The sequence below is a fragment of the Rhamphochromis longiceps genome, linkage group LG23 (assembly GCF_057381845.1).
Source record: "Rhamphochromis longiceps isolate RC_006_pf linkage group LG23, R_longiceps_female_GT1.1, whole genome shotgun sequence".
Lineage (NCBI taxonomy): Eukaryota > Metazoa > Chordata > Actinopteri > Cichliformes > Cichlidae > Rhamphochromis > Rhamphochromis longiceps.
In genome coordinates, this window is record NC_140578.1 from 27,238,866 (window position 1) to 27,254,059 (window position 15,194).

Genomic DNA, 15,194 nt, shown 5'->3' on the forward strand with positions numbered 1-15,194 from the left:
CTTTGTTTAAGATTTGACATTAACGGGTATGAAATCAGCTTGCACTCACCAGTAATTTCTCTGGAAAATGGTGTCATCATTCCTAAAAGATCCCTCTGGGCAAACAAGGGCAGTTGTTGACCTTTTATTAGCGTTGCGAATAGCCTCAAACACCAGTGTTTGTCGTTCACATTAAAAAAAAAAGAAGTTTCGAAATATTAACCTTTAGTGTAATGAAAACAACTCTGTTTCGTGCTACAATCAGACTGAGGAAAACAGTGATTGCAGACCTGCAGTATTAATAAAATTATAGCAGCCATAGGTGTTCTACACCCTTTCTTTTATATAGTGATACAATCGGAATACAACCAGTTACATTTAGTCCCCTACTGCAAAGAGTTGCGTTGCAGGAAGTAGTTGTCAGTCTGCACTCGTTTTTACAGACTGACTCAGATTGATTATAGTATTTAGACTTCTGCCGGAAATGTACGTCCTAACTTACAACATAACTGAAAATCCTATGCTGTAACCTGAGTTGCACCTCCCAAGAAATGTGTTGGATTGAAGCAGCCAACAACTATTGTGAGCAACCTGTTCTGCACCGTTAGCTCCTCCTGTGCATTTCCAGCTACAGTTTTTTATTTATCAATGAGACAAACAATCATCACCTCAGTTTAAAGAATAATAATCAATGTAAATATGGAGTTCCTACTGGGAGATTGCTGAAACTACTGAAATGGACATTAGAATTTTATGAAGAAGTTAAAAAGCAAACAAAAAAAAAAAGAAAACCTGGCTCTGCAAAGACTCCCTGCAGAAGTGAAACTCAGGCATATGTTGGCAATCGGACTGTGTTTATAAATTATTTGGCAGTTGTTTGCAAACCTTCACCAATCTGAGGGTGATTGCAGTCAATCTGAGTTGGACTGTGATTGTTTGAAGACAGGTTGCTTGTATAGTGATCTTGAGATTGAAAGTGTTGCCCAGAGGTTGCATGCTCAACTCCTGGATGACAAGTTAGCTCTTTTACTAGTCATGAGAAGACTGCTTGCTCTGATGTGACTGGAACCTTAATGATAGAGGTCCCAGTTGATCTCTGCTGTCAGGTTTTTTTTTTTTCCTGGATACAAATAGGCTAAACTTTAGTATTACAGCAGCACCTTTTTAGTCGTACTGACCAAAGCACTTAAAGCTCTCTCACATTCACACGGTGCTTTTAATGCGCTTCACTCTCACTCGCAGTCTGCTGAGCTGTCTGCAGCAGCTGTGCTGGTTTCAGTCTGCTTTATGTCGTTTTATATCAGTTTTATCTTCCTTTGTAAAACCAGTTGTTGTGCTGCCAGTGCACTTCACTTTTTTTCTCATTGGGGAGGTGCTCAACCTTTGTGTGACCGCTTGACCCGATTGATAATGTGTTGATAAATAAAGACAGATATGAAAAAGGCATCCTGGGTATGGTGAATTTGATTAACAGTGTATATGATATACAGTGGGGCAAAAAAGTATTTAGTCAGCCACCGATTGTGCAAGTTCCCCCACCTAAAATGATGACAGAGGTCAGTAATTTGCACCAGAGGTACACTTCAACTGTGAGAGACAGAATGTGAAAAAAAAAATCCATGAATCCACATGGTAGGATTTGTAAAGAATTTATTCGTAAATCAGGGTGGAAAATAAGTATTTGGTCAATAACAAAAACACAACTCAATACTTTGTAACATAACCTTTGTTGGCAATAACAGAGGTCAAACGTTTACTATAGGTCTTTACCAGGTTTGCACACACAGTAGCTGGTATTTTGGCCCATTCCTCCATGCAGATCTTCTCGAGAGCAGTGATGTTTTGGGGCTGTCGCCGAGCAACACGGACTTTCAACTCCCGCCACAGATTTTCTATGGGGTTGAGGTCTGGAGACTGGCTAGGCCACTCCAGGACTTTCAAATGCTTCTTACGGAGCCACTCCTTTGTTGCCCGGGCGGTGTGTTTTGGATCATTGTCATGTTGGAAGACCCAGCCTCGTTTCATCTTCAAAGTTCTCACTGATGGAAGGAGGTTTTGGCTCAAAATCTCACGATACATGGCCCCATTCATTCTGTCCTTAACACGGATCAGTCGTCCTGTCCCCTTGGCAGAAAAACAGCCCCATAGCATGATGTTTCCACCCCCATGCTTCACAGTAGGTATGGTGTTCTTGGGATGCAACTCAGTATTCTTCTTCCTCCAAACACGACGAGTTGACTTTATACCAAAAAGTTCTACTTTGGTTTCATCTGACCACATGACATTCTCCCAATCCTCTGCTGTATCATCCATGTGCTCTCTGGCAAACTTCAGACGGGCCTGGACGTGCACTGGCTTCAGCAGCGGAACACGTCTGGCACTGCGGGATTTGATTCCCTGCCGTTGTAGTGTGTTACTGATGGTGACCTTTGTTACTTTGGTCCCAGCTCTCTGCAGGTCATTCACCAGGTCCCCCCGTGTGGTTCTGGGATCTTTGCTCACCGTTCTCATGATCATTTTGACCCCACGGGATGAGATCTTGCGTGGAGCCCCAGATCGAGGGAGATTATCAGTGGTCTTGTATGTCTTCCATTTTCTGATGATTGCTCCCACAGTTGATTTTTTCACACCAAGCTGCTTGCCTATTGTAGATTCACTCTTCCCAGTCTGGTGCAGGTCTACAATACTTTTCCTGGTGTCCTTCGAAAGCTCTTTGGTCTTGGCCATGGCGGAGTTTGGAGTCTGACTGTTTGAGGCTGTGGACAGGTGTCTTTTATACAGATGATGAGTTCAAACAGGTGCCATTCATACAGGTAACGAGTGGGGGACAGAAAAGCTTCTTACAGAAGACGTTACAGGTCTGTGAGAGCCAGAGATTTTCCTTGTTTGAGGTGACCAAATACTTATTTTCCACCCTGATTTACGAATAAATTCTTTACAAATCCTACCATGTGAATTCATGGAATTTTTTTTCACATTCTGTCTCTCACAGTTGAAGTGTACCTCTGGTGCAAATTACTGACCTCTGTCATCATTTTAAGTGGGGGAACTTGCACAATCGGTGGCTGACTAAATACTTTTTTGCCCCACTGTATATGTATATATGACAGAAAATGGGGAATAAAACCAATAAAATGGCTAACAATAAAGGCCATTGCATGAGAGCACAGAAACATGGTGCAAAACGTAAATTAATTAAGCAAAAAGATTGTGAGTAAACTTAAACTACTTAGAACTGAAGAAGCTTCTCAGATGAGAGGTGAAACATCTTCAAGCAACTTAAAGAAGTCCAGACGCTTTTCTTTGCAAGCTCCTTTGATGATTGTGAGTAAACAAGCAAAACAATGACCAAGTCAGTTCAGTGACTTCTATCCACTTTTATTTATCTCCTCAGGTGTTCAACTTCGACCCCGGGGCAGCTGTCAAACAGAGGACAGCGGAGGATGTGAAAGCAGACGAAGATGTCACCAAACTCTGCATTCACAAGAGGAAGCTGCTGGCTGTGGCCACACTGCACAAGAGCATGGAGACGCACCCGCCTCTGGCACTGACCAGTTCAGGAGGAGGTACGAGTATACGTTACAGCTCTGAAACCATTTGTCAGGACACTTGGAAGTTAGCTCCAATAAATCCAAATGAAAGAGGACAGTGTTGATGTAATTTACGTCCTAGTTTTGGAAAATATCAGTGAGTTTGGTAAGTAATTTATCCATTGTAGAAGTTCAAAATTCTAGCTGAACTTATACACAATAAGCAAATGAAATATTTGGAGGTTTTCAGGCCTTTCACGTTGCCTCTGTGATATTCTGTCAAATCCACTCACTTTTATTTGAACTCGAAAATAAAGACAATCATAAATACTTAAAATTACCGTCTATTCATATATAAATCATACTTTAAGATGTATAAAACAGAGAAAAAGAAGAGAGAGGGAGATGCAGAGAGAAATTTATTGACACAAACTTGGAAGTAATAGATATAGAGTAATATGAAAATAATCAAGAAATCACCTATCTGTTTTGTGTCTGCTAATGGTCAATCCACCTTTACAGTTGTACTACTGAAAGTCAGTTATATGTAAGATTAAAAAGGTGTGTGTTTAAGAGCTTTTTAGATTATTCTCAGTTTGTATTATTAGGGAGTCCAGCATAGCGAGCACCACAATAATCTGGTTCATTTGAAGTGAATGCACAAGTGTTTCATAATCACGTTGAGTTAGGAATTAAGAGATAAGATAAGATAAAACTTTATTAATCCCTCGGGTGGGTTCCTCTGGGAAATTCGGTTTCCAAAAGCACAGCACCGACAGAAGTTACAGTTACAGAATAATTTATATATATATATATATATATATATATATATATATATATATATATATATACATATATATAGAGCAGCTGGATAGCGTAGTGGTTAGACTACACGCCTTTGGAACAGAGGATCGCAAGTTCGATTCCTGCCTGGGGCGTCTGTATCCAGTAAGGGTCCTAAGGCTAGACCCCCTATGCTAAGCAAGCCTACCGCAGACATGAGCGAGACAGATAAATATGAAGGCATGCCGGCTCGGACGTCGCCCGGATCAACAAGGTCCGCGTCAGGTGTTGAGGAACCAGGGCACCCTGACGAAAAGTGGGCTACTGGAACAAGAAGGCATCGGTGGGCAAGAGACGAAAACAGGGCGTTGTTGGAATGCTACTATGCAAGTAACCCCGGCGGAAGGGGCTACATGAATAGGATGAGGGACCTATGGATTCTTCGATACCCAACATCCACAATGACGGCGAAACAACTAGTAGCTCAGTGTTCCAACATTCGAAAAAAGGGACTGCTCTCACAGCTAGAGATTGACGAGGTACAACACAAATGCTACGGCAAGGAGGAGTCAGGACGCCAGGTCAGGGGGGAGATATCATCACCCCCACCCGAGATTGGGTACATAGCCCCAAGTGCGATAGGAGAGTTGAGTGCGAGAGGAACTGACCTGAAAAATAGGATCATGGCCAAGCTTGAAACCTGGATCCCCCGTAGCCGGTTACCAAGATTACGTGAAGTTCCCTCAGAAGGTCTGCTAGATGATGTTAATGCAGCACTACGGACAATACCTACAACCACGATTACCGACACTAACAAACTGATCTACAATACGGCAACAGTGATCAGTGAGATGCTTGGCTACAAGTTGAACAGCGACAAAGGGCAGTACCCTCCATGGAGAAGGAGGCTAGAGGGCAAGATCAAAGTAGCACGGAGGGAGGTTAGCCAACTAACGGAGTTGCAGAAAGGTGCGACAAATAAGGTGCCTAAGAAATACAGCAAGCTGTCCATACCTGAGGCCTTGGAAACTGCCAAGCAAAGACTCACAGCCTTGGCCAGCCGCTTGAGGAGGTACACCAGAGAGATAGAAGGCAGGAGAATAAACCAGCTGTTCTCCACAGAACCAGCAAAGGTGTACTCTCAGTGGCAAGGGAACAATAAGAGAACAGCACCACCAAGGCTGGAGACGGAGCAATACTGGAAGAGCATATGGGAGAAGGATGCAACCCATAACGGCAATGATCAGTGGCTAGAGGATCTGAGGGCTGACCACAGCGACCTCCCTGAACAGGGTCCAGTAACCATCACAGTGGCAGATATCCAAGAAAGGGTCTCCAGTATGAAGAGTTGGACAGCACCAGGGCCCGACATGGTTCACGCCTACTGGCTGAAGAAGCTGACTGCACTCCACGAGCGTCTGGCAGCACAAATGAACCAGCTGCTAGTTAACGAGAGACACCCGGAATGGCTAACTGAAGGCCGGACGGTCCTGATCCCCAAGGACCCCAAGAAGGGACCGGTCCCCTCCAACTACCGACCAATAACCTGCCTCAGTACTACATGGAAGCTCCTGTCAGGCATCATATCGGCTAAGATGAACAGCCACATGGGTCAATACATGAGCGGGACACAGAAAGGAATTGGCAAGAATACCAGAGGCGCAAAACACCAGCTACTGGTAGACAGAACAATCAGCCGAGACTGCAAGACCAGACTGACCAACCTGTGCACTGCCTGGATTGATTACAAGAAGGCCTATGACTCAATGCCCCACAGCTGGATACTGGAATGCCTAGAATTGTACAAGATCAATGGGACCCTAAGAGCCTTCATCAGGAACTCAATGGGGATGTGGCGTACAACACTAGAGGCCAACTCCAAGCCCATAGCACAAGTCACCATCAAGTGCGGGATCTACCAAGGAGATGCTCTGTCCCCACTGCTGTTCTGCATAGGCCTGAACCCCCTCAGTGAGATCATTAACAAGACTGGCTACGGATACCGACTACGGAACGGAGCAGTTGTCAGCCACCTCCTGTACATGGATGACATCAAGCTGTATGCCAAGAGTGAACGAGACATCGATTCACTGATCCACACTACCAGGCTATACAGCAATGACATTGGAATGTCGTTCGGACTGGAGAAGTGTAGTCGGATGGTAACAAAGAGAGGGAAGGTAGTCAGAACTGAGGGGATTGAACTACCAGAAGGCAACATTGCAGACATAGAGGACAGTTACAAGTACTTGGGGATCCCACAGGCGAATGGGAACCATGAAGAGGCCGCTAGAAAAGCTGCAACCACCAAGTACCTGCAGAGGGTCAGGCAAGTCCTGAGGAGTCAGCTGAATGGTAAGAACAAGATCCGGGCCATCAACACGTACGCCCTGCCCGTGATCAGGTACCCTGCTGGGGTAATAGGCTGGCCAAAGGAGGAGATAGAAGCCACTGACATAAAGACAAGAAAGCTCCTTACCATGCATGGAGGGTTTCACCCCAAGTCCAGCACCCTGAGGCTGTACGCTAAGCGGAAGGAAGGGGGCCGGGGACTGGTGAGTGTCAGCACCACAGTCCAGGATGAGACAACGAACATCCAAGAATACATTGGGAAGATGGCCCCAACTGACCGAGTGCTCAGTGAATACCTCAGGCAGCAGAAACCCAAGAAAGAGGAGGGAGACGAGGAACCATCATGGAAGGACAGGCCCCTGCACGGTATGTACCACCGGCAGATAGAGGAGGTGGCTGATATCCAGAAATCCTACCAGTGGCTGGACAAAGCTGGACTGAAAGACAGCACAGAGGCACTAATCATGGCAGCACAAGAACAAGCTCTGAGCACAAGATCCATAGAGGCTGGGGTCTATCACACCAGGCAAGACCCCAGGTGCAGGTTGTGTAAAGATGCCCCAGAGACAATCCAGCACATAACAGCAGGGTGCAAGATGCTAGCAGGCAAGGCATACATGGAACGCCATAACCAAGTGGCCGGCATAGTGTACAGGAACATCTGTGCCGAGTATAACCTGGAAGTCCCGAGGTCAAAATGGGAGATGCCCCCAAGGGTGGTGGAGAATGACCGAGCTAAGATCCTGTGGGACTTCCAGATACAGACGGACAAAATGGTGGTGGCTAACCAACCGGACATAGTGGTGGTAGACAAACAGAAGAAGACGGCCGTAGTGATCGATGTAGCGGTTCCGAATGACAGCAATATCAGGAAGAAGGAACACGAGAAGCTGGAGAAATACCAAGGGCTCAGAGAAGAGCTCGAGAGGATGTGGAGGGTGAAGGTAACAGTGGTCCCCGTGGTAATCGGAGCACTAGGTGCGGTGACTCCCAAGCTAGGCGAGTGGCTCCAGCAGATCCCAGGAACAACATCGGAGATCTCTGTCCAGAAGAGCGCAGTCCTGGGAACAGCTAAGATACTGCGCAGGACCCTCAAGCTCCCAGGCCTCTGGTAGAGGACCCGAGCTTGAAGGATAAACCGCCCGCAGGGGCGTGCTGGGTGTTTTTTTTTGTATATATATGTATATATATGTATATATATATGTATATATATATATATATATATATATATGTATATATATATATATACACACACACACACACACACACACACACACACACACACACACACACACATATATAAATACAAAGACATATATAAATAAAATATACGAAGGGGATAAATAGAATAAATAGGAATAAAAATAAAAATACAAGTGAATTGCACATTTCAAGTATGGAGTCTATTGCACCGTTGACTATTAACAAAAGTATTGCACAGTGAGGTGAAGAGGCACTACAGCTTAGTTGTTCCCCCCTCCTTTGTCCTCTTGTTTCCCCTCCCTCTCCCCTCCAGAGAGGAGTTAAACAGTCTGATGGCGTGTGGGACAAAGGAGTTTTTAAGTCTGTTAGTTCTTGTCTTTGGGAGAAGCAACCTGTCACTGAACAGACTCTTCTGGTTGTTAATGGCCGTGTGCAGAGGATGCCCAGCATTTTTCCTTATTTTCCAGCAGTTTTTTTAGTGTCCTTTTCTCTGCCACTGTCACCAGAGTGTCCAGCTTCATGCCGACCACAGAGCTAGCCTTCCTGACCAGTTTCTCCAGCCTGCATGAGTCCTTCTTTGCTGTGCTGCTCCCCCAGCACACCACAGCATAGATAAGTACTCCAGCAACCACTGACTGGTAAAACATCCTCAGGAGCTTCCTGCAGATGTTAAAAGACCTCAGCCTCCTGAGGAAGTACAGTCGGCTTTGGGCTTTTTTATACAGGTGCTCTGTGTTGCATGACCAGTCCAGTTTATTGTCCACCCACAGCCCGAGGTACTTATACTTGTTGACCACCTCCACCTCCTCCCCCTCTATCTGAACTGGCAGTGGACCTTCTCTGGACCTCCCGAAGTCCACAACCAGTTCCTTAGTCTTTGAGGTGTTGAGTTGCAGGTGGTTTGTGTGACTCCATGCGACAAAGTTCCTCACCAGACTTCTGTACTCCTCTTCCTGATCATCCCAGATACACCCCATGATGGCTGTGTCGTCTGCAAACTTCTGAATGTGGCATAATTCAGAGTTGTAGCAGAAGTCAGAGGTGTACAGGGTGAAGAGAAGAGGGGACAGCACAGTTCCCTGTGGTGCTCCTGTGCTGCTGACCACTGTGTCAGACGTGATGTCCTTCAGCCTGACGTACTGTGGTCTGTCGGTGAGGTAGTCGGAGATCCAAGCCACCAGGCAGGGGTCCACCTCCATCCTGTTCAGTTTTTCCTGAAGCATACAGGGCCGGATGGTATTAAAGGCACTGGAAAAGTCAAGAAACAGGATCCTGACCGTGCCTTTTCCCCCATGCAGGTGTGAGTGGGCTCTATGCAGGAGGTACAGGATGGCATCCTCCACTCCGACATCTGCCTTGTATTCAAACTGTAGTGGGTCCTGGGCATGTTGTACCTGTGGTCGGAGGAGGTTGAGGAAGAGCCACTCTAGAGTCTCCATAAGATGTGACGTCAGTGCCACCGGTCGGAAGTCATTCAGCTCATTGGGCCGGTTCCTTTTGGGGACCGGGACGATGCAGGATGTCTTCCATAGGGCGGGCACTCTCCCCAGTCGCAGACTGAGATTGAAGACTCGTTGTAGCGGCTCCCCAAGTTCAGCAGCACATACCTTTAGCATCCTAGGACACACCTTGTCTGGGCCTGCTGCCTTTCTGGGGCGAAGCTTCCTCAGTTGTCTCCTGACCTGATCCACTGTGACACTGGGAGATGTTTGGGAGGAGGGGGGGGGGGGGGGGGGGGAGATGTCTTGCTGCTGAGAGAGGGATTGGAGGAGGGGGGTGTCATAGTGTCAGGAAGGGGGGAAAGCGAGGGAGGTAGGAGAGTGGGGAGAGGACTCTGTAGTAAAGGTGAGGGTGAGGGTGGGGGGGTTGTGGGTTGGTCAAATCTGTTGAAGAAGTTGTTGAGTTCGTTTGCCTTCTCCACAGACACACACTGTGCTTTTCTTGGTGTTGTGGCCTGTGATGGTTTTCACCATTCCAGACCTCCCTCATATTGTTCCTCTCCAACTTCTGCTCCACCTTCCTCCTGTAGGTGTCCTTTGCTTCCCTCAGGCAGCGTTTCACCTCCTGCTGTGCTGCTTTCATCTCCACCTTCACTTTGCTCCTGAAAGCCTTCTTCTTCATGTTGAGGACAGCTTTGACTTCCTGTGTTACCCACGGAAGTATTATTAGGATAACACCATGCCGTCTTAGCAGGGGCGACTGTGTCCACACAAAAGTTGAGGTAGTCTGTAAGACAGTGTTTCGCCCCCTCTATGTCCTCACCATGTGGGCTCAGAAGCACATCCCAGTCTGTGGTGTCATAGCGGTCTCTCAGAGCATCCTCCTTTTCTGGGGTCCATCTCCGGATGGAGCGCGTTGTGACAGGCTGCCTTTGGACGAGGTGTGTGTATTGTGGCTGTAGGTAAACCAGGTTGTGGTCTGACTTCCCTAGTGGGGGAAGGGGGGTGGCTCTGTATGCATTGCTCACATTAGCATACAGTAGGTCAATTGTCCTGTTGCTCCTTGTGGGACAATTCACAAACTGGTGAAAAGCAGCCAGAGTAGAGTCCAGTGTGGCATGATTAAAGTCTCCAGATATAATAATGAAAGCCTCTGGGTTTTGTGTCTGAAGTCTTGCTTTGACTGTGTGTATTTTCTCACAGGCAGCTGCTGCGTCGGCCCTCGGAGGGATGTAAACACACACACAGATCACATGACTGAACTCCTGAGGTAGATAATATGGCCGCAAGCTAACAGCTAGCAGCTTCAGGTCCGGGCGGCATACCGAAACTTTAACGGAGACGTGTCCAGGGTTACAGTATCTGTTGTTAACGTAGACAATGAGTCCCCCACCTCTGCTTTTTCCGCTGGCCTGCGTGTCCCTATCGGCTCTCACGGATGTGAAACCGCATAGGTCTACGTTAGCCTGTGGCGTTAGCTCGGTTAGCCACGTCTCCGTGAAGATAAACAAGCTACACTCACGGTAAGCTACACTCTGTAACGAGTTCACGTTGCCCATTATCACTGTCGGGATTGATGGTTTGAATCGCCTCCGGTGATCCGCTCTCCTCGCTCCAGCTTTGCAGCCTCTGTAGCTCCTCTTTATCTCAGCCGGGATGTTGTGTCGCATGCCGATCTGTCCCTTTGTTCTTAGTGCCAGCAGCTCCGCTCTCGAATAGATGAAGGAGCTGGTTCCAGAAGTTTTAAAAAGTGCATTAATTCAATTCAATTCAATTCAATTTTATTTATATAGCGCCAAATCACAACAAAAATCGCCTCAAGGCGCTTCATAGATACAGAGAAAAACCCAACAATCATATGACCCCCTATGAGCAAGCACTTTGGCGACAGTGGGAAGGAAAAACTCCCTTTTAACAGGAAGAAACCTCCGGCAGAACCAGGCTCAGGGAGGGGCGGTCATCTGCTGCGACCGTTTGGGGTGAGAGAAGGAAGACAGGATACAAGACATGCTGTGGAAGAGAGAGGTTAATAACAAGTATGATTCAATGCAGAGAGGTCTGTTAATACATAGTGAGTGAGAAAGGTGACTGGAAAGGAAAAACTCAATGCATCATGGGAATCCCCCGGCAGCCTACGTCTATCCGGTTGTTCAGTGATGACGCGACGAATCTTACTTCCGGGTCTAAAGTAGTCTGCGTTTAATATGGCTTTTGTGTTGTTAACATGTTTAATGTTATGTATTTTCTTCTATTTGATCTCAAAAAGCTCCTAAAACAGTCAGTGATCACTGTTGAGCTCCCTCGGCTTTTATTACCGCTAATCATTTATTTAAGCTCAGTTTTTAAAACCTTAGGATGTAACTACAGCCCAGCCCATGCAGCAGTATATGAATGACTAACCTCGTATTGTGGATGGATTATCTCAGTTGTTCTCCTGGCTGAAGTTTGGTCCTTTTACAGCATCCTGCCATGCGATTACATTTGTTCCTGACCACCGAGAACACTCACGTTAACTTTTATCGAGTGGAAAAAAAGTTAGCTTGTTTATATTATGCTAACATAGCTGTGTCGCTAGCGGTCACGTAGCACATCATTATATACCAGCTAGCCCAACTTCAGTAACCCTACAAACGTCACTGCTGTTTAGTTTTCTGTCTTCATTTATGTTGGAAGTGATAGCAGAGCTGTACGTTTTAATTTGTTTCCAAAACCCCGCAGTCAGGACATGCTAGCGAGCTAACTTCCTGTTAACTTCTAACTCCGTTAAATGTCATAAATTCCGTTTTCATGGATGCCTGGATGTTAAACTCAATTGTTACACCTGGTAGAGCAGAACGCTGATCATTTTATTAAAGATGAAAGACTTTAGACAGTTTTTCAACTCTCAGTAATGCCATAGTGATCGTATGGACCTGCAGCGGAGTTTAGACCCAGACACGGCTAGTGACGTCAGACTGAACAACCGGATTGCAGCATAACTAAGGGAGGAGCATTATCCATCTTGTATCACTATATCTAAGAGGTATAAGTAGAGTAACTAGAGGAAGGTGAAATAAAGTTTTAAAGCCTAGTCTAAAAAAAGTTAAAGTTAAGAAAAAGGTGCGGTGTTGCAGAGCTACTTGGAAAGGCTGCCGTCACTCCAGCGCCATCTTGTATATGTTGTATATAATTGTCTTATTCTAGCGATATTTCCAAGAAGGAAGAAGGCTCTCTTGGTAAATAACTTGCCAGCCTATTAAAGTCCTACATTTTGAGTTAAACTACACATGGAGGTGAATAATAGTTACTTTCTTCTTCTGACTAATGTTTTCTCCAAGCTGTTGGTCCTGGTTTAACTCAGACTTTCCTTTTCTTTCTTTTTTTTTCTCTTTAAGGTACATCATCTGTGGTTGCTGTGCATTCCACAACTCAACGAGCAATAAGGACTAAACCCCACGATGGCGTGCCCAACTCTGTTGGCCCTGACTGTAAGAACCCTTTCAAGGTGATGATGGCAGGTGGACAGCAGCAGCAGAGGCTGTATCCACCCCAGGAGTTGGGTGGAGCCCAGCAGCCAGAGCATTACCCTGGGTACCCCAGGCTGCAGAGGCTGGGCAGCGGGGAGCCAGGCCCTAAATCCCCTTACCGGTCCGGGTATGGAGGCATGTTGAGCCCACCTCCATCTGGTGCTAAGCTTTATGGAGATGGCTCGCAGTCTCCCAGTACAGAAACTCTGGGCAGCCCTGAGGGCTTTACAAGGACCAATCCTTGTGGGTTTCCAGGAGGCGGTAGCCCTGGCTCAGCCTCTATCCACGGAAACACTAGGACACCTCTTTCCCCGCCTAGTGTGATGCTTCACGGCTCCCCAGCGGGCCAGCCATCGTGTGCCATGACAGGAAGGACTAGCACGCCCCTCTCCCCAACGGCCACTGCCAAAAGCCCTGTCATTAACATGAACATGCCGCGGGGGAACTTCCCCCCTGGTATGGATATGCCCCGTGCAACATTTCACCATAAAACACAGCCCCCTGTGCACCCTGTACCGCCCCCTCCATCCATACCGCCATCCTGTGCCCTCCAGAAAAGGCAGTTAACGTCTGAAAAGGACCCCTTAGGCATCCTGGACCCCATCCCTAACAAGCCAGTCAGTCTGACTCCCACCAATGCCCCAACACCCTCCAACTTCCAGCCTAACATCCACTCTCAGGTACCAGTGATGAATGTAAACATACCCCCTCCCGCCATTGTTCCCTTGCCAAGCAACTTACCGTTACCCACAGTGAAGCCTGGGCCTGTGGGTCATGGTGGCCATGTTCAAAGGACTCAGCAGGGTGGTCCGGCTTCCTCCATGTCTCCCTCCCCCGTTACCTCACCTGTCCACATGGCTGGGCCTGCGCTTGGGAGAATAGAGGCCTCCCCTCATCGCTCGCGTTCATCCTCCACCTCCTCTGACCACGGTAACTTTGTGATGCCCTCGGGACATCAGGCCCCGTGTGGCACCATAAAGGTTCCTCCTCGTTCCCCTCGATCAGCTATGGGGTCTCCCAGGCCCGCCATGCCCTCCAGCCCCTCCACTAACAAAACCGATGCACTCCATCAGTACAAAGACTCCCAGCTGCTGCCCGGTATGGCAAATTCAATTGGCGCCCAGCAGCACGGCAATCCCATGTACTCTCCAACCTCTTCCTCCTCCTCGTCATCTTCTCTGGCCACGCCCAGTGCTTCCCAGAAGGGTCACCCGGGACTCCTGGGGATGCCCCTCAACCAGATCCTCAACCAACAGAATGCCGCTTCCTTCCCCGCCAGCAGCCTCCTGTCAGCCGCAGCCAAAGCACAGCTAGCAAATCAAAACAAACTCAGCGCTGCTGGCAACAGCACTACTGGCATGGCTGCTGGTGGTGTTGGTATGTCAGGCATGGGGGCAGGTGGCGGAGGTAATGGAGGGGGTGGAGGGCATCCTGGCCCCGTGAGTGGCCCTCGAGGCATGGAAGGACACAGCACTTTAAATCCCATGCTCCCGCCAAACTCCACCATGCTGCTCAACACTCCTGAGGGCCAGAGCGGCCGGGCAGCTCTCAGAGACAAGCTCATGGCCCAGCAGAGGGATCCCATGCGCAAACGAAAGCAATCATCCGGGAGCGGTGCCGTAAACCATGACAACAACATGGTGTATAGCATACTCAGCAAGCCAGGCATAGGAGGACACCACATGCCGGGCCCCAGTGCCACTGAGCAGCTACGAAAAGTGGGACGACTCGGAAACCTTTACCCGAACACCTCCATGGCCCAGCTTCTTCAGTCCATGAGCAGCCACAGTTCTCACAACCTGGCAGGCAGTGGTCATCGTCCAGGTCTAAACCCCGGACCGGCATCCGGCGCTTCAGGAGTCGCACCGCTACACTACAACGACAATACCGGCATGGTCCCCGGTGGCACTCAGCAGAACCTCCTTGTCCAGCAGAGGCTGCGGGGTCCAGGGGAAACCCTGCAGCACTGCCAGAACATGGACACCTCTGGGGGCCACCTGGGCCCACGTCCAGGCCAGTTCCCGGACATGATGGCTCAGATGCAGGCATCCTCCATGAGTAACTGTGGGCCTATGGGGCCAGGCGGCACACTGGTGGGACCTGACGGCATAGCGCTGGGGCGCCCAAACACTAACCCCCCACCACTATCGCATCCTGGCCCCCACCCCTCACAGCTTCATAGCATGGGACGGACTAACATGGTGATTCCACATGGAGGTGGTGATGGAAGCTGTACCCAGAGCGTCTCCGAGACAGGTGAGATGAGATTAAACCTACTTCTAGCTGTATGACAGGTAGAAACAGGAGGAAGGTATGGAAAATGCTGAACATCAATAATCTTAATGTTTATTCAGGATTCATTACAACCTGTCACATTGTTCAAAACCTCCATCTAGGTAACA

The 15,194-nt window shown here is 48.0% G+C and overlaps 1 protein-coding gene across 3 annotated transcripts in view; it reads left to right on the forward strand.

Annotated features, from left to right (window-relative positions):
- The window catches only part of mbd5 (methyl-CpG binding domain protein 5), a 59,734-nt gene that overhangs the window by 25,425 nt on the left and 19,115 nt on the right, over positions 1 to 15,194 (forward strand). For all 3 annotated transcript variants that reach the window (XM_085397263.1, XM_085397264.1, XM_085397266.1), the window contains exons 4-5: positions 3,374 to 3,545; positions 12,661 to 15,048. In XM_085397263.1, the coding sequence (XP_085253389.1) occupies positions 3,374 to 3,545; positions 12,661 to 15,048 (2,560 nt within the window). The remainder of the gene's footprint in view (positions 1 to 3,373; positions 3,546 to 12,660; positions 15,049 to 15,194) is intronic.